At 37.9% G+C, this 19,606-nt stretch overlaps 1 protein-coding gene across 1 annotated transcript in view; it reads right to left on the bottom strand.

Annotated features, from left to right (window-relative positions):
- Positions 1 to 19,606, bottom strand: part of fng (Fringe glycosyltransferase) — a 64,732-nt gene that overhangs the window by 22,275 nt on the left and 22,851 nt on the right. The window contains exons 2-6 of the mRNA XM_090415496.1: positions 9,867 to 9,915; positions 8,392 to 8,434; positions 7,580 to 7,639; positions 5,386 to 5,533; positions 2,326 to 2,411 (exon numbers count right to left, since the gene is read on the bottom strand). Coding sequence (XP_090271622.1) covers positions 2,326 to 2,411; positions 5,386 to 5,533; positions 7,580 to 7,639; positions 8,392 to 8,434; positions 9,867 to 9,915 — 386 coding nt within the window. The remainder of the gene's footprint in view (positions 1 to 2,325; positions 2,412 to 5,385; positions 5,534 to 7,579; positions 7,640 to 8,391; positions 8,435 to 9,866; positions 9,916 to 19,606) is intronic.

Raw genomic sequence — 19,606 nt, 5'->3', positions numbered from 1 at the left:
TTGGTAGTCTAGACTACAACATGCATTTTAAATACATGTTGTAGACTAGATAATTTGGAATCAGTCTGTTTTAAAATTTGGAACTAGTCCATAATAGGAAACAATTTTTTTAGTGAACGAATTGTCTGATACTTTGTTGAGTCGTGTTTCATGATTAATCTAGGCTACAGGGACTTAAAAGTTTAATATCAGAATTGATATTAAACTTGATATGGAAAGTTCTACATGCTTACATTCTACAAATAATAAAATAATAAATTGCTGCTGTAAAAAAATGTTAAACGCAAAAATTCTTAGTTGAATAAAGAATTGTTGGAGTACTTCTAGATGACCCAATTTGATCTTTTGATCAAATCCGAAATTCTATCGATATATGAAATAAATATATCAAAGTTTGAACAACCATTTCACGCTGTCTGACAATCCACTAACAGTGTTATCCATCTGATAATTTCTACCAAATTGTGTACGGATTTTACATGGAGGAGGATCTGTCATGTCTAAATGGACCGTCTCTCTCTCTCTCTCTCTCACGAAGAGAATTTAGAAAAACTGATAAGCTCAGATGACGCCACCTGGAGGCTACTGTACTACTAAGCGACCGGTCACTGCCATGAACCATCAATTAACCCCACCCGACCATCTTCGTGCATTGCCCAGTCATCTGAAAATCCGGAAAGAAAAAAAAAGTCAGCTATTGGAGACCTCTAATTATACCACAACTTCCATTTACAGTGGGGGGGGGGGGGGACACGAACTTCGTCAGTTATTCTCGGCAATAGAAAAACCGGTTCCAAGTGGACACTTTTTAGCACTTACAAATTCGTATAGGCCGTTCGAGAGCTTGGATAGTCCTTTCGTGTTCATTAGATGCCCCCCCTCTTTCCCCGCTATTACGTAGGTTTTTCCCCATTCGATTGCTGACAGGTTGCAGCTGCGATGACCATAGATAGGAAAGAATAGAAAAGCGAAAGAAGTGGGGGTTGTTTTATTCCCAATATTAGCCGTAGGACATGACCAAACCCTGACGAACAAGTCCTTCCCGCATCTTGATAACCTTCAGCTAGAAGTGTGCATAGCGACTGCATGGAGATAACTCCGTCATGCTTCGTTCAAAACAGGCAACAGTTGTGGATGTGTTTGACTTCCAACCAGAGCGTTGTTATCGCTACTTTCATAACATTGGTTACTACGTGGCGTGCGCATGCAGAATGACCTTACAGTGGGTATCATGCCGGAATCAAGGCTAGCTTCGAGCCTTCTAAAACGAGTTGCTAACATTGCTTTAGTGGAATTTCAATACATTGAGTAGAAATCAATGCAGAAATCGCTAACCCTGATTCGCAACCTGACTAGGTCAGACAGCTATGCAATTTTAGCTCCGATCCTTATATTGACAGAACATTTGTCAAAGGAGGAGACCAATTATCTGCTGCACTACTTTCGAGCCCTTCCCCCGATAACCCCGTGATGGAGTGCGTTCCGGAACTTTCATTAGACAGGTGGGCAACGTAGGCAAGAAATCATCATCTAACCGTAATTGACTGAGCTACTGCAATTCGCCATAACAGATGGAGAAAATTGCTTTCTTAAAGTGGAACATATGAGGGGCTCACGGAGGGAAAGTGACCCGTGGGCATTTGAAATGCATGGGCAAATAGAATTCAGGAATTTTCCAGGTAATACTACTACCACCGTTCCTTGCTAGACAATTTAATTTCCCGAAATCCTTTAAAAAACGAATAACGCCAGTTTCACCGGAGTTTTCATCTGTCCTCGTGTGTTTCCATGCATTAAAGAATTAAGGCTTTGTTATAACTGGATATTCCTCCAGGAAGTTATCTCCAGTTGTGTATTCCTCTTTAAATCGAAAATATCCAAATCTTTCCCACTTTCAATATTTTAATCTCATTCATTCTTTGTTCATTTATATTCCTTGCTTATTTAAAAATTTCATTGCAAGTCTTCACTTGCTTTCATATGTTTGATTTTTCATGGTTGGAAACTTTCATTCACAAAATGAGAACTACAACGGCTTCTCCAACTTCATGCAGTAAGTAAAACAGTACTCATATTTACAGAAATGATTGTTGATATCCAAACCAGTCATAGCCCATATGTACATGCTTATCAAATTTAATTTCATTTTGTGTGCTTATTTTATTATTTCTTGCGGAGAAACTTAATTCCAAACTTTTTTTTTTTATTCCACAAAAGATCGTTATTTGATGTCGCCATCAAAATTTTCTGTTTGCATTTAAAAACAATTGGATATATAAATACTCGATTTAATACTTAGCTAAATCTCACAAAAGGTGGACTTACCTTGCTATAGGCATCATCTTTAAAGCCAACGCTCTGCTAAGACAGAAACCAGCGCCACCTGTGGCAAACCAAAAGGAAATTTTTTGCTGAAAAAGAAAACAAAAACGAAATCCGAATTGGTAATGCAATCCTCCACAAACGCTTCAATGTGTGATCAATGAAAGATTAGTTTGAGGGCCAACCCATAATAATGGGTGATTAAAAATTATTTAAAAAACTATCGTAACCATGTTGTATATATATAGCCGTGTAATGCAGTAGCAACATAGCGCTGTACTAGTCGAGACTGGCAGTTTAGGAAATTGAATACTTTTGAGTGTAAATAGAATCGCGAGCAGACTGATAACTCACGATCAATTCTCTGGCCCAAATTTTCAAAATTATTGTGTTCTGCTTCATATTCGGACATTATGTCACTAGATATAACAATCACATTAGGAAAAAAAGAAAAGTGAAGACTTGCCAAGAACTAAATGAGGCTATTGATAAAAATTCCATCCACACTTTCATTCGTCAAACATGACGTGCTTCGTCGCCACCAATTATCCGGATTAAGAGCAAACAAAGGACCCACGTAAGAATGAGGTCACCACTGTCTCAAACGCTGTCCACCTGTTCCCATTACGATGTGCACCCCTACATAGTGGCTTAGTTTGGTGTTACACTTTCGCACAGTTCTGATTAAAAATACGCTTCTATTGTTTTTCCAAGCACTTTTATTTGCTTTCGTAGACTGGTGGGTCAATGACATGGTGCGACCTGCCAAACGGCTACTGTAGGTGAACTTCGGACAATAGCTGCAGCGGCGATCGGTGCTATGGGGCGAATCGTGAGTTCCCTATTTCTTTCAAGCGGCAAACGCAAGTTACCCCATTGTTAGCCAAGTCCCTTATTTCTGGACTCCCTAAAGTGCCTCGATGAGGTCAATACACAAATTACTTCCTCGTGCATGAAAACTTAACTTCCACGAGAGGCCAAGTGCAGCAACAACAACACTAGTTCCGTAAAATGTCCTATCCAAGTCTTGAAATAGACTGGATAAGATATTAGGTCGCATAACGATATCCCCTCATTATGAGGATATCTAGAAGTGGGGGCGCACTTGATTGGCCCCCTAAGTACGTTAACTTAGACGAGATAACGAACTTCCTGAATTTAGCTCCTTCCCCATTAGAGTGGTCGATAAGGACAGAGATACATATTCTAGCATGAATTCTTATATATAATTAAGCCCTTGCAAACTAACTTCTTGTTTATACTGATAAGAGTGTCAGAAAAACAACTGGGATGTTTTTATTTAGTTATTTTGATATGCATTTCTAATAAAAAATGCGTGCGATTTAATTGGCTTTCAAAAAACAAAACCTGAGGTTGATTCTTATCAGGACGAAGAATCTTTATATGAGCTTTTTCAATGGAAGGTGGGTTAGGCGGTCTTATTTGGAGAATAGCAGAGTTTTTTCCTCCAAGAAACTGGCCAGAAAACATGCGATTTAAGACGAAAAATACTGTAGTGGATGGTGCAGCGCAGAGAGTGGAGTGGCCTCCAACAACTAGTTCAGGGACTCCATGAAGGTGTCAAATGATAATAAATAATGTTTTTATATTCTCAATCCTCGGAACATAGTGCTATAAATAACGCTATTGCTGCGGCAAAATAAGCATTCAGTTGGTCAAAGCGAAAAACAGTGAGAAATCGCAAATTACTTTGAACAATTTATCACAAAAATGCACCACTGATAGCTAATAAAAGTAAACGAACTTATGGCAAAATATTTAGTCATTTTGCGACACATCTCTGGGTTTGTTAATCGAGAAGTGTATAAGCTATAGTTTACACACTTCTCCTAATTAAGGAACCTGTTAGGTTCAAAAGAGACCACTAACTTAAAAAAAAAAGAAAGTCGTATGGTATTCTAATAGATCATTGCCAAAAATAATTTTAAAAAATTGATCCGCTAAATTCTACATCCAAGTGAGTTATTTTCAAAACCGAAATTAATTTATAGAATTCTTATATAAATAGACCGGATATGTAAAATCTGCAATTTTTTCCTTTAAAAAAAAAATTGAAGACTGTTTACAAAACTGGGTTCTCGGAATGAATCTGATATGAAGCGTTATCAGACGAGGAATGACAGGTTGAGGGGTTGAAGCGTAAAGTTGGTGCTGACCTTCAGACAGGCGATACTCAAAACATTCCCACACTCCGTGTCTGCAACCTGTTAGCGATATTTATGGTGGCCGATGGGATAACCTTTCCCACACTTAGTAGGATCTACTCTCAAGCCTCAAAATTATTAATCGCGTCGAGCAGAAGACACACACACACACACAATCTTACAATTTTGTCTCGAGTAATTCCCCTCCGGGAGAAATCACACAGAGGTGAAAGTTATCGCAGACTAGCGACGAGTGACACAGAATGTTAGCAAGCAGATAAAAATTGTGTGCGTGATGATGAAAGTGGCAGACAACTCAGCTAAGATATTGCGACGTGCACTGAGAACAAGAACGCTAGCCAGCATCGATATTATTATTACTGTAACGTAGCAATAGCAAATAAGACTTGGTTATAATGTTTGCAAACAATGTAGTTACACAAATATACAACTGATCTCCAGTTTGTAAAGAAATATCTTGTTATTCTTACAAAGTCAAAGAACTCGGATTAGATCATTGAAATTCTGAAAACATGTTACATGAACAATGGCTTCCCATGCTTCCCCCTATTAGCATTCCACTCACAGATCTTACATAACGTGCACTTCGTTAATGAAGCTCTTTTGTCATTGTACAATTTCCTCCAGCCTTCAGCAGCACAATTGGCGAACAATATTTTCTTGCCTTTCGTTATAGATGTAATATTATCCCCCCTCAAGGACGTGATGTTTCAAAATGGTACAGCGAACCCGTCTCTACTGAAGCGTGTTTCTGCCATAATCTACAAGATTGTGATTGTTATAAATAATGACACAAAAATAAAAATCACTACAATTTCTATTCGTCTGTTCTTTTCAGAATTGAATTTTTCTCTGCACGGGCATCAAAAGCACTTACCTGTAAGTTATCTCTACTGAAAATCTCCAAGGGAGCGCGTATACTTGGTTTTCCAAGGTACCAGTCTTCTTGAGGATTATATTTCTGTAGTAACTTGACAAGGCGAGGTACGTTAACGTAATTGTCGTCATCGAAGTGACAAAACCACCTGTAAATAAATAATTCACGCGTCTAAAGAAGGAGAAAATTATTTACAAAAAAGTGTACCAAGTTTGAAGTTTTCAAAATAAATTTGTTATTTCTGTTGTTCTCTGTTTCAAAGGAAAGGTTAAGAGATGAATAGTGTGGGGGGGGGGAATTCGAACTTAAAATGAAATGGAATGTAAATGAAAGATTTTATCATCATGCTGGAATTCTACAAAAAGGCTCGTGAGAACTTCACTAATCTGTAATTTAAACCTTAAATATCAGACCGGTCCCCAGACGTTAGGAGGGGGGGGGGGGACATGGGGCCACACAGGTGGTCGGCCATTAATCTAGGTAACAAAGCTAGAAAACCGGTAGCCAAGTCTCCGCCCAACCCACACGACCTGCGGAGTAGAAGGGAAGAATGACAACCCTCCTTCCGATTTGGGGGTCAAGCAAGAGAAAACGGGCTGAAAGAAAGACCGGGTTCTCTTCGCTTCTTTAAAACACGCATAATTTTTACAGTAACTTTAACAGCCTTACTTGAGTTTGGAGATCGTAAAAATCAACGTTCCCCCCCCCTTTCCCCCTGAGTGTCAGAATAAGGATCGTGTTGCTGTGGTAGCCATAGGAATTCTGAATATCACACAACAAAAAAGTTTGCAACTGTCAAGCTGTTAGTCTTCAGTGTTAGCCATCAATGGTGCGTGTTGATTTGTCTATTTACAGAAGAAAATCAAAATTGAATATTCTTGGGAAAAAAAAAAAAACGATTTCCGATCTTTGACAGTACAGTATTTGAATTTTGGTTTCAACCAAGATGTGTCCTAAACACCGGCCTGATTAGCCGCGCCAGCTCACCTGAGATCGTAAACATCCATAGTGGATATGGATGTTTACGATCCTCTTTAGGTGGGAGATGAATTTCATTGTCTAGTGTGAGATCACCATCTCCTGCTTAATGGAGGCCTGAAGTGGTTTGAAAAATTTCCATGTTTGGTCTCTAGAGCAGGGTTTTCAGACTACGTAAAAATAAATTTAAAAAATAATAAGAAACAAATCCTTATCTCACCCACGGTATTACGGGTTCACAAGAAAACCTTTCGTGGACGAGAGCTACATAAAAAAATATAAAAAAAACTATTTCGTCATAAAGACATTTATGAAGAGAGGAGAAAAACGTTCGGCTTCTTGCCAATTAGCCCAGGGCCAACGTTAAAAAAAATCTCCATACACAATGTTGGTAAGACCTTTCCCTTCCTTCCCCCCACTTCTTTTGAATGTCCCTGTGGAGAAAATATTTAGGCCATATCTTGGTTGGAATTTTAGTTGCAATGATTCTGTAGATTTTAAACTTTTTTTCATTATGTTTCATAATTCTGTGTGAGTTCAAATGATGCATCATCTAGACACACAAACAGGTGTCGTCTTCTGAGATTCCCTCCCATCTTTTTTTTTCCCCCGTCAACTCTGACGGAGTTTGTTCCCATTTCACACCATCTGCTGCATGGTATTCGTCTCTACTTTTACCTAAAGAATGCTTTGTAAAACGTGCTATTGTGCAGGTACTGCCCGGGAATGTAGGATTGACCCTGCTTTTCGAGGGTTCACAACAGTGGATCGTTAAAAAAAATAAAGCATAAGAAAATAAAGGGGAACGGAGAGCGAACGTGCACTCAAAGTGGAGCGGGGGAACCAAGCATGCGTGAAACACCTGGTGATATTTCCAGCTTGTTACCCGTCGGTCCGTACAATTGTTAAGGTGTAGGCGACCTGCAGATGAAGGAGAGGGATACATTTGAACTCTGTTGGGAATGTTTCAAGCTGGGCCCCGAAATGGAGCTGCGGTGGTGTTCTCAATCGTGCTGTACTTGTTAAGATGTCAAAGGTCGTAACAAAAAAAGACCAAACCATCTTGAGTACAATACGGAAGAGTTAAACTTACTCTTAAACCGATGGGAGGTTAGAAAGGGCAAGAAATCAGAAGAATAAGTCAGTAACAAAAATGTTCATCATTTACAAGCATCATCACATAGGCTCAACGGATAGTAACATTTTGAATACTCACTTCTTGTTGCTCTCCAGGAATGTATCGAATTCTACCGACATCTTGCAGCAAAGCGCTTTCCTGAAAAACACGGAACAGACAAATCAGATAACTTACTTGGAGTTCAACATTAAAGTAAATGACAATTATAAACTAGAGCACTATTTAAGCAGCACTAAATCCTTATTAAATATCACCAAATCTCATAAAAACACGTGAAAATATACGCCGCATAACACTTAAGAAACAATACATAATTATATAGGAACTAGTATGTATAATTACTAGTTCCTATCTACGAAGGCTATTTTATGATCCTGTTTACATAAAAACAAGGTAGCTTATTCGAGAACCCTGTTATTGGAGATGCAAAGCAAGGCATCTGAAAGGAGAACCTAGGATTATCAAGACTTTAGGTTGATCATAATAATAATCAACTAGAGTTAAAAACGGTGCCGTTCGTCAACCTTGGCAATTCAAGACACGTTAATTACAGAACAATGATCCAGAAATACCCACAGGGGCAATTCCTGCTATGGGTTGAGCTCCACCAATATTAATTTCCTTGACTGGCTATTATTAATTCATAAAAACAGGAATAACTTCTAGCATTGGAATGAGTCGTTTCAAAAGGAGGGGGAAATTTAAATTTTTTCTTAATATACGGATACATTTTAAGTTTAAAAATTTTAGTAGCACCATAACACATGTTTGACACGTAAGTTATTCGAGTTGATGTAAGTATATGCGTTGCTCGATTAATGATAGTTGACGATGAAAATATTTAACCATGCTTGCTCCACTGTTAACATGTATTCAAGAAATGCACTCACCTGTTATGTGAAGATGAGCAGTTAGTGTTGATCAAATGGCCGTCTGTAACAAAACAAATAAAGTATCAGTAGTAAAACACAGATAATTTCATATGCAATAAACACTTCAATGCACTGTGCCCTGCCAAAATAAAGTTGTTTAGCTTTTATAGTATAGAACTTAAGACTTCTGAATCCGGTTTTTTTAGTCTCTACAGGAAGAAATTCTTTGCAATGTTACAGCTACAATATTGTAATCAGTATGGTTCCGGTAATGGGCAAAAAAAGCCAAAATTTATAATCAGGGTTGACCAAATCGTTGACTTCCATTCTCGCTGGGTTAAAATTGTTTAATTTTAAACACAATCTGCTAAAAGATTCGTGCTTCGGTGGCTGAGTAAGTAAACCTGCTTCACTAGCGACTAGATCGCGAGTTCTAATCTTATTGTAACGTGGTTGCATTTAAAATCCTATTCCAGATTTAGAAGATTATTCAAAGGTTGGATAATATAAACCGAGGAAAAACCGTGCCACTCTCTCCCTCTGTATGAGAACTATTCAATAGCTCTTGAGAGTCGTTTCAGTATCTCTATGATGAATTTTGATATTATACAAATATTAGATGATCCATGGATGATCCTAGCAAATAATACATCAAGTATTAGAGGCTACGAGTTTCACTAATCCAAGGTGACAAATTCCCAAAATAATCAAGCTAGCTTGATGGCTGAAATTAAGAATAAGCTGAGCAAATAGTGATGGTTCCTATTATGTTATTCATTTTAAGTAAATTACTGCATGCAGCGATTTTTGTTTAACAATTAAACTTTATTTTTTAAAAACGGAGTAATTATTTCGGATTTTTTTTTATTTCGAAATGTCGTCATTTCCTGATATGTATCCTCAAGGGTACATAATTAATATAAGAAAACCCTCCACTTCCGTATGAGACCGACCAACTCGCCTTTGACTAAAAAACCTTGATAAATATTCTTTGCGTCATAGACGGAATTCGAACCCAAGTCTTTCCAACCAAAGGGCTCCCTCGAAACCAACCGAGCTACGTCTACATTATTATTACTAGCTTTCTATTAATAGTTTCCTTCCAAACTAATCTGGCATGTGTTTTAATAATTAGGGAAAAAAACTTTCAAAAAACTTTTCTTTAATATTGTGTTATAAATGTGTGATTTACTGGAATGCCGAGTAGGGTGCTGCTACGATATATGGGTCTCAGACAAATATGATTTCATTTGGGTTGTGAAAAAATAAAGTTTGCAAATCTACCATAATGATCGAGACTTATCTAAGGGAGAAAGAAAAAGGGAAGATAGATGATTGCTGAAGAAAAAAGAATTTAAACCGTATACCCCCCCCTTCACCTCTTAATAATCTACTATGCTTCGAGTCCTATTAAAATAAGTAAAGCGTACGCATTTTATTTTGACAGGGAATTATAAACTTGAACATACAAACTGCAGGATATAGACACTTACTTGTTTTAGACTGGTAGGTGACGTCGTCGGCATCGCTGAAGAAGAAAGTCTGCAAAGAAAAATAGACAGGTTAATACCAGATAGCATGAAGATAGTCAGAATATCAGTGAAAGAATAAAGCTGAGGCAGTCGGTGATAATAACTTTAATCTTATTATACTTGTGTGTGATTTGAAAAGAAAAAAAAAGTTTGCAAAGAATGGTCTCAGAAAAATTACGATTTCAACACTTCTTTCTGTACATAAGGATTGTTAATCCTTTGGTTATCGGAGTTGATCAAATGTTATTAATATAATAAAAAGGCATTAATATCGCCAGAATGCAATTTCCAATTCTGCACTATAATTCTTAACTTCTATTAAAGTGTTAAAAGACAAATGTACATTTCTAAGGTTAAATGAATCTGGAACTACGCTGCAAAAGAACCACTGTTCAGTTTAGCAAAAGCTAGGCTGTTACATTAAGATCCAAGGACGTTCTTCAGAACCCTTGGAATCCATAGAATAAATCGGTAGCAGTTTTGTGAGTTGAGGAGGAATGAACAGAAACAGGTTCGCAAAGATAACTAAGAATTTACGACCCACGTGGGTGTCCATACCTTCGAACATTTCCCTCGGGGTGCTAGTGGTGTTACGTGTCAGCTCCCCACTCCCGCCTCCACGGTGTGGTGGGAAGGTCATAGCTGAGGGTCAGATTACGATTTCAAAATGGTTTCTCGGGAATCTCACAATACAATTTTTTCTTAAGTTTTTCCGCTACCCAGTCTATCCTTACAGCTTTCCAAGTAGTGAAGGAAGACATCGAAAAAAGCAAATTTTCTGTTCATATAAAACACACACACATACACAGACAGAGACAGAGAATTTCTACTCAAATAATAGAAATAGGCTCTGCAAAGCCCTCCTTTCAAAATGGAAATGGCAACAAACAGTGGCATTTACATACTTAAAAACCACTAAGAATTTTCAATGATGTTAATATTAACATTACTAACTAAATCAGATTTTTTCGTCTGTTACTTATAGACATGGTATGGTTTCTTTTCTGGGATCTTTCATATTGCATAGAAATGAAATAAACTATAAGTGACACCCTATAACCACGGTGGCCAAACTGCGGCTCGCGAGCCGCATGTGGCTCTTCTTAAGTTTTATTGAGGCTCAACTAACAAATAAAAAATATTTATAATTTTTCTTAAGTTTCTATTGTTTTTAATTTAACTACATTGCTGTTCGGCAATGTAGTTATATTTATATTACCTTGTCAGAAAATTAAAAAAAAAGATACATTAAAAGATACAAAAGGATCAACTGACATTACAGACCAACCACAATTAGCAATTTTTATTCGTTTCGTTCTTGAGGACGGAGTGACGCGAGAAGAATTATTAGATTTAATAGCAGTAAAAGATAGTACTCGTGACTCTTGATATTGCCCTTAAAAATGTTCCAAAAAGTGAATTTGTGGCTCTTAACAATTTCTGGTAGGTAACTATGGCTCTTGCTGCAAAAACTTTGGCCACCCCTGCCCTATAATATAATATATTACAGATCATCATGTGGTTATTATATTGGAACATGAAATAATAGGGGATATTGTCGGCCTAGTTGGCCAAGTGGTTAGCGTATCCGCTCTCCAGCCAAAAGGCTGCGGGTTCGAATCCCGCTTGGATGTTTGCGATTACCTGTGAAAATACTAATAGTTGTCGTAGGCGGTAGATGGCGTTGGTATAGTTGGTGGACTGAGTGCTGGAGATAGTTGTAGAGTAGTGCCTTCCCTCGATGAGTCTTTGGACTCCATCGAGGTGTCAAGTAATAATATTTTCATGCGATCTGTTATATTAGTACATTGTACTCATCAAATTCATTCGCTGAGTGAAAATGTCGTTTGATGCTACGATTTCTTAAAGAATTACCAACGTGTTTGTTAAAATCCCAGAAGTATCCTTTCAGGTATGTTAAAAAACAACTGCTTGGATAAAAAAGAATGCCAAACAGGGACGAATTCTCCATGCTTGCTGCGCAAGCTCATTAAATGAGAAAGAAGTAATATTTATTAACAAATAAATATTACTTCTATAAGCATTTCATTTAGGCTTTTATTTTTGAAAGACGTCTTAAGCTTGCGCGGCAATAATTGAGCTTTGCGTTATGTTTCGAAAGCCTCGTCTAGTCAAAGCTACCTTGGCTTGCGTGGTTGTAGGAGCTTCCAAGTCCTCGCAGCAGCACTGTGATTTCATGCGCGCGCATAGCCATTTCACGTCGTCTCACTCTGTTGCTTAAACACAGACCATACGCAGTCAACGTAGCTGTAGCCAGCCTTTACAAGTGTGCGTGTTGCTTGGGAAAATAAAGTTACGACGAACTTGTTATGACGATGTTATTGACCAGTTCATAAAGAAGAACCGTAGGGTAGAATTTGTATTCATGTAGCTAAATTGAAAAAGATAGAATACCATTTGTAAAATAAATGTTGTATTTGTATGATTAAATGTACATAAATTTCTAAATATATAGTTTTAAATGGTCAGTAATTCATTATTCCGCTAATCAGACTTCAGTCACACCTTTCACTCCCTGAATGATAACAAGAGCAAGCGTGAATTTCAAGACTCGCATTCGCCCCTGATGCCAAATTAATAAAAATAATAAACACTAATATAAATTGAGCAGTATTTATGATTACTGAGAGATCGCGGGGCAACGACATTTCCCAGGTCTCTGGCCGAAAGCAAAAAAAAAAAAAAAAAAAAAAAAAAAAAACGTTGCTTAACTGTAATTCCATCTGTTTTAAGGATGAAATTTGCTGAATTTTTAATCATATATAAGCGATCATGCTTGATTTGTTTATCGAAATCTTGGCCTGTATGCATATTTTTATTTATTTATTTTTGTTTGTTTGACAGGTTGCTAAGCCTATAGCATACCTGTACAGTGTTTGAGCAAGTGATTAAGAAGAAAGAAAGACCATGTTGATTTTTAATGCCAACTCTAACCATTAAAGATTGGAAGTTACAGCAAACATGGACAAATTATAAGCCATTTGAGACCTCCAATAAGCGAGATGGAGACTTTCCACTTTGCGAAAATTGACCATCAGTTAAGAAACTTTTCCCAAACAACTACACAGCGTGCTACAGTGGGATTCGAGCTCACAGGCTGTTGATTGGAAAGCGGCGACACTGTCCATTCAACCAACGAGGCAAGCAAGTGCTAGAGCTTTGAACAGCTAAAGACTATTCCCAAGAAAAGGGGATAGATTAAATGAAAGAGGACGAGAATTTGATTAGATAGGTCTGGACCGTGAATGGATGTTGATGACTAGCAGCTGCAGATTTTTATAGTTGGAGGAGGAGGAGGAATGCTGGAAGCCAGTTCATCAGAACATCGCCCATGGAGGGGGAAGGGAGAAAGAAAACTCAAAAATTTTTCTAAGGAAATAGAAAAATGAGAAAGTCTATGAGAAAGTGAGTGGTGTGAATTTGCGAGAGGGGTCATATATTAACCGAACAGTTTACATAAATAGACGAAGATTGGACAGAGACTGATATTGATGAAATTAACTTTCGGATCCGCAGTAAAATTTGGTGGCATTTCAGTTTTGCTTTAATCGGATGTTTCTTAATATGAATTTAAGAGTTTCATCATTATTCAGGCCATTAGATGTTTAACTCTGGTCAGAGGAATACATTAGTCTGATATCCAATAGTCAGGGTTTGTATAAAAGAGTAATCTACTCTATAATATAAAATGATAAGCCATTTTATGAAAACGTTTTTATGTAACGTTTTGGTCAAGTTATTTGAAACGTTTTGAATCAAGGAGAACCGGCCTACCAGTCCGGAACTCGGGGGGGGGGGTGCCATGGGGATGAACCCCCCCTTTCGAGTTTTCAAAATTCGAGTCATCAGAATTCAAGGAGAACCGGCCAACCAGTCCGGAAAATGGGGGGGAGGGTTGGGCGCCGTAGGCGTCAGGGGAAGGATCCCCCCCCTAGTAGAATATATAAGATATTAAAAGTAGATATATTTTTCTTAAAGTAACTAGAAATAAAAATTCTCAATATAAGAAAACTAATGCTTCGGTGCTCTAAAATATCCTCAATTGTTCTTCATGGCGATATTTATTGATTGACGATATGGTTTTACTACCATATACGATATCAGAAAACAAAACATACACCGAAGACAGTTTCATGTGGTAAATTAAAACAGAACCTATTCTTGTCGTGGTAACATGGAGGTAACACGTTACATCCGCATGAGGCAACCAAACGAACACATGAAACTATTTTATTACAATATATAGAGAGATTTGCAAACCAAACCATGTCATTTTTGTAAGTTAAGAGCGTGCACATTTTAAAAGTGAATATACTGCCGAAAAAAAAAGGTGGGGGGGGGAGGGAATCATAACTAGGTAATGAGCAAATAATCTTGAAAGCCTCATCACAATTTTTGAAACATGCCTGGTAAAGTACTTAGTTTTAATTCGAAATTAATGATGATCATCTAATTTTATGTTAAAACGTATTTACTTACACGTGTGTGTGTGTGTGTGTGTGTGTGTGTGTGTGTGTGTGTGTGTGTGTGTGTGTGTGTGTGTGTGTGTGTGTGTGTGTGTGTGTAATATGACACTTGTGTCATAATAAAAAGATAATTTGTCCAGCGAGAGCTGTATTGCAATAGCTGTGGAGCTCTCGCTAGACAGATTATCTCCGCTGGACCAGTCTGGATAATACGAAATTCCAATTTCAGTATATTTATGATGAATACAACTTAGCATGTACAGAGTAGAGAAACTGGATCGGCTACCTTTCAAGGAAATCATGAGATTGTAACTTTCGTTACAACTTCCGGCAGAATGTCATGTTTCTTCTTCTTTTTTTTTTTTTTGCTTACATAACAAAATTCTTTCTCTGCGGATGTCTAGCTGTACAGTTTATCGTTGCAAATTAGGCGCAACGAACCAGCTGAATTCGATATAAATAAAATGCATAAAACATAGCCCATCCATTTTGAAGCACTTTATGTGTTCACCATTTTTTGTCCTTTTTTTATTTTATTGTTGCTACCTTGAAGCTATCTATTTTATTATTTTATCTAGTTTTACCAGTTTGACTTACGAGAGTCGAGTCATACGTTGTGGTTGGTTTACTAAGCACTCTTGTTGTCATTCGTCATAACAGCATATAAATTCTCAGGGGTTCTTCGTGCATTTTGCTGTGTCTGAACTGGTGGGTTTCATATAGAAATCATAACACATTTTAGCAGTACTCTCCATAACGAATACAACTTAATGATATTTCAAACACACATTTTCCAAGAGCAGTCGAACATCTTTGTTTTCGCATAGTAATCTACTATTGACATGAATTATTACTATTATTATCTTTTCGTTTGCATTTTGCTTCAGAAAATTATGGATTTTTTTAAAATTTATTTTTAATGGAATTACAAATGAACGGACCAAAGTTGTAAACCAATTTCTGTTACTCAAAATGTGCCTTTTAGGGAGTAGGGAATGCCTGTAAAACTTTGCTTCATCTTTTTACCGGTGGTGGTCTGAAGGAAAAAATTACTGAAGCCTTGCATGTATTATTTTTTGAATTCTCACCCATGACTGGTCGCAACCTATAGTAATGCATCAGAACCATTGATAGGCTAAATGGTTAAATAATTTGGAAACTTTGGTTCTAGAAACTAAACATATTTTTTCAAATCTCCTTCATGTTGTTGGCAAAGGAAATGTTCTACCACTTATCACAAACATCACAACAGGATTCGAGCCCACAGCCTTTTGACTGAAGAGCAGAAACTAGTATCCACTTGGACGTGATTCAGATCAAGACATTTTTAACCCAAGGACATCTTTTTACGTTATGAAGGGATGAGGTGGAGGAAGAAGATGAAAGTCCTGAGAATTCTTCTATTTGATCCCTTGATCAGGTACTGATCAAGGGATCAAATAGATCCCTTGATCTATTTGATCAAGGGATCTATTATGATCTATTATAATATATCATATTATGATCTATTATAACATATCTATTATGATCTATTTGATCTATTATGATCCCTTGATCTATTTGATCAAGGGATCTTACCCCATACCAGGTTTACACATTTTTCTCCTCTGGATCAAGTTTCAATATTCTGGTCCCCAATTCATTCTAGTCCTACCTAGGTAACCTGCATTAAGACAATGCAGGGGTCTATTATACTCTTCGGAAGCTCTTGTAGCTCAGTCGGTAACAACGATACCTTTGGTTTGAAAGCCTCGGGTTTGAATCCTATCTTGGAAGCGAAGAATCTTTATAATGGCTTTTCACATGAATCCATCTACTTTAAAGATGTAGAAGGATTTTTTTTTTTTTTTTTTTTTTTTTTTTTTTTTTTTTTTTTTTTACCCTCCCGGATTTTCATCCTACACAACATCGGAAAACTACCGGGTTTCCATGCAGTTAACAGATATAATATACCAGCCCATAGTCTTAACTGCTTCGGCAGTAATTCAAAGGAAACCCAACCCCTTATAAGTCTGATGTTCTTATCTTGACTGTATATTCTCAAGCTGGTTGGTCTTTTGAGGGACGTAAAATAGTGCCATCTTCATATGAGACTGGATATCTGATCGTCGATTAAAAAGTCCTTCCATTCAATAAGAAGAAGAAAAGAAGCAACTAGAATCGAAATCAGGTCGTTTTCAATCACAAGGAGCATGTCACTTCATCCATCCGGCTGTGTCACGGAGAAGCTTGGAAGTGGTGGTGGTGTATTGTTCAAACAGATTTGATGGGTGATAATACACATCTAGTGCACGTGTTGGATTGACCCGGGATACGATCGAGTTCAAGTGACTGGCCAGTTAGGAATGTCTTCGCGGCCATATCGAACACATCAATAGTAATGGGGGGGGGGGGCTTTTAATTGAAAAGAACTGCAAAATTGGCGTTCTTTTCAGTTCCAGCACTTTTCAGGGTCTACTGCAGCGCGGACACGCACGGAGCACCAGATTTTCTGATTAATTAAACTGCATGATTAGTAATCGTAGTGGAATTCTCAGTTTCTTTTAGAGAGCTAATCACATCACAATATTTTTCGAATATAAAAATTCGTCATTATGCATTAGTTTAATATAAATTCTTGGGAATCCTTCCGTGCACACGAAGGCCATATAGGAATCATAACACATATTTTAGCAAGTATATACGATGAAAACTCCTTTCGCTTTGCTTGTCTATCTGTCCGGAATTTTTTTTATTGTTCTCTCTTTATGTGTGTGTGTGTGGGGGGGGTCTTTCTACTATCCAAGCATGCTATGGGTTCGAATCCCGCTGTGGTCGTGATGTTTGCGAGTGTCTTTATGTGAATGGTGAATTTCATCCTCCTTTGCAAGATCCCAATCGTGTTTCTTCAGTACCTGAAGTGACTTGAAAGAGTAACGAATGATTCTCCAGAGCAGGACTCTGCAACTATTTAACTGTTAGCCTATCCTTGGTACTGATGCACAATACGTTTACAACCCTTCTTGGGTGGGATGGATATAAAAATAAGCATTATAAACATTCCAAAACACTCAAACTGCCTTATCTACTAAAATGCTATGCGTGCGAAAAGACAATTTTTTCTATATAATAAAAAAGTTCATCTGATGATAAAAACAGGATGTGACGTGAATATTTCTATAGCAGCCATATTTTCTACTGTGCCTGTAATAGTAGCTGCGTTTGAGTTCAACTCAATTATCCTTTTTGAAGTGGGGTGGGGGAAAAAATGCGATATTTTGGTGCGCTGAACTGCCAATGACTAGTTTTTATTTGGGGGGGGGGGGGTCGCACTCCTGAACAAAACTTTAGGAGGATCTTTATCCCAGAGATGGAATTGTGGATGTAGATTGAAGTTGTTTTTTAATTAACATCAGATGTTTATACAGAATTACTCTTTATTTTTTTTTTATGCCTGCAGATATATTTAAGACCAGAATCCGTATTCTTGACACCTCTATGGTTCAATTATCGCTTTAATTCTCATATAATAACAAAAACTAGGCTGTCTGGGAAAGCATTACTTGGAAGAGAACTCGGTTAAAATCGAGCATTTTATAGCTATTTTCAATCATGCAAGGCGGAAAAGTTTTTTTCCCATGGGAAAAACCACTCTATTAAGAGAATCCATGACGTTAAACATTCAACTAAGTCGAGGAAAATAAATAAAGAAAAAAAACTGTAGTTCTTTCAAGGACAGTGCATATGTAATTTATACCAGAATGTCATAAATTAATAATACTGCTCTAGTTACTTATACAGCAAGCAAAATGCTGTATACAAAAATTAGGGTTAATGTTACGGCTTATCTAATACATTATAAGCTAAAACGCTAGCTACTTAGAGAAGGAAGTACCCATATGGTAAGTTGATTGGATCTGATTTCATTTGATGCCATTTCGCTTTATTTCTCATGTGACAAAAACGAGACACTGTCTGGGAAAGTTAAAAAAAACAACAACACGTGGATATTTCTTTTTCCCTCACACACGAAAAGTATTGAGGCTACGTTTTTAAAAAATGCGTAATAATGAGAAAAAGCTTCTTATCACCCCCCCCCCCCTCCCCAATACAAAGCATGCCCTCAACAAGTCAACTGTGATAAGCACAGTTTGACCGCATTCCTACACAACACGTGGGCCAGGAAGAAGGCAACTGCAGACTGCAGCTGGTGTGCAAGTACGGCTAAAGGTCGAGAGACGAGTTGCAGTTATTCACCGGTGGCGCAGTAATCACTTCACCGGGAACTCTCTAAACCAGCAGGTGGCAGAAAGGTAGCCACCCAACACACTAACATCCGTGTTCGTGCTAACATATCGAGGGCCACCAAGTACCACAAGGATCCGACTTCCGAATGCTAACCTGGAGAAATGCTTAATTAAATCAAAATGGGATTGAACGTGAAAGTAATTTCAAAAGTAAGCAACCGTGTTTACAATTCTACCTTGGTGTGTTTCTCAAAACGTCATACGCACGTGATCGATTCCGATCACGTGACACACTCTCTCCTTTGGACGCCGTGTGAAAAGTTCTTTCGGTAATAGCTCAAGTGACTCGCATATCACCCTGTCGTAGTGACAGTATTTCAAAATGGTGAAAGGTATGCCGTTTCAGTTCGTTAGTGCAGACAGTCATCGGATAACTGTTTGCCAATTCTGACACGCTGGCGTGTCATATTTCAAACAATCTCGTCCATGGAAAACTTCCCACCACAAGCAAAACGAGAGTACCAACCAGGAGGCTATGAAAACATTCTCCAACTTGACCTCAACTTTAATGTGACGCTTCTCGTCACTCCCGAGCAAATTCCAATATGGGAATGCCTACCACCCCCAAAAGAAAAGAACCTCCTCATGCATCGAACGACCTCGACGGAAGGATGAACTCACTGTCGCGACGCACACAAAAGACGCTGTTCCTCGCGTTATTCAAGCAGTCGATAGAGGAAGCTTTAATAAATAAATAAAAAAAAAGGCAACGGCGGCGAAGGGGCCAAAATTATAAAGCGAAGTTCCCCACTTAACAGAGTTCTCCCCCATCATCGCCAACCCCTTTTCTCTCACTTGAGTACTGAGGCGTTCGTTGCAAGCTAATCCTACTCCCTCCCTACCCAACCGAAGGGAACAATATGTTACTCCAACACGACTCATTTCAAACAGTCTGGTAGCCGTCGTCATCACAAAGCGGTATGTCAAA

This window comes from Typopeltis vanoorti, chromosome 3, assembly GCF_054136105.1.
Source record: "Typopeltis vanoorti isolate ZY-2024b chromosome 3, IOZ_Tvanoo_1.0, whole genome shotgun sequence".
NCBI lineage: Eukaryota > Metazoa > Arthropoda > Arachnida > Uropygi > Thelyphonidae > Typopeltis > Typopeltis vanoorti.
This window is presented reverse-complemented; position numbering and strand designations above follow the sequence as displayed.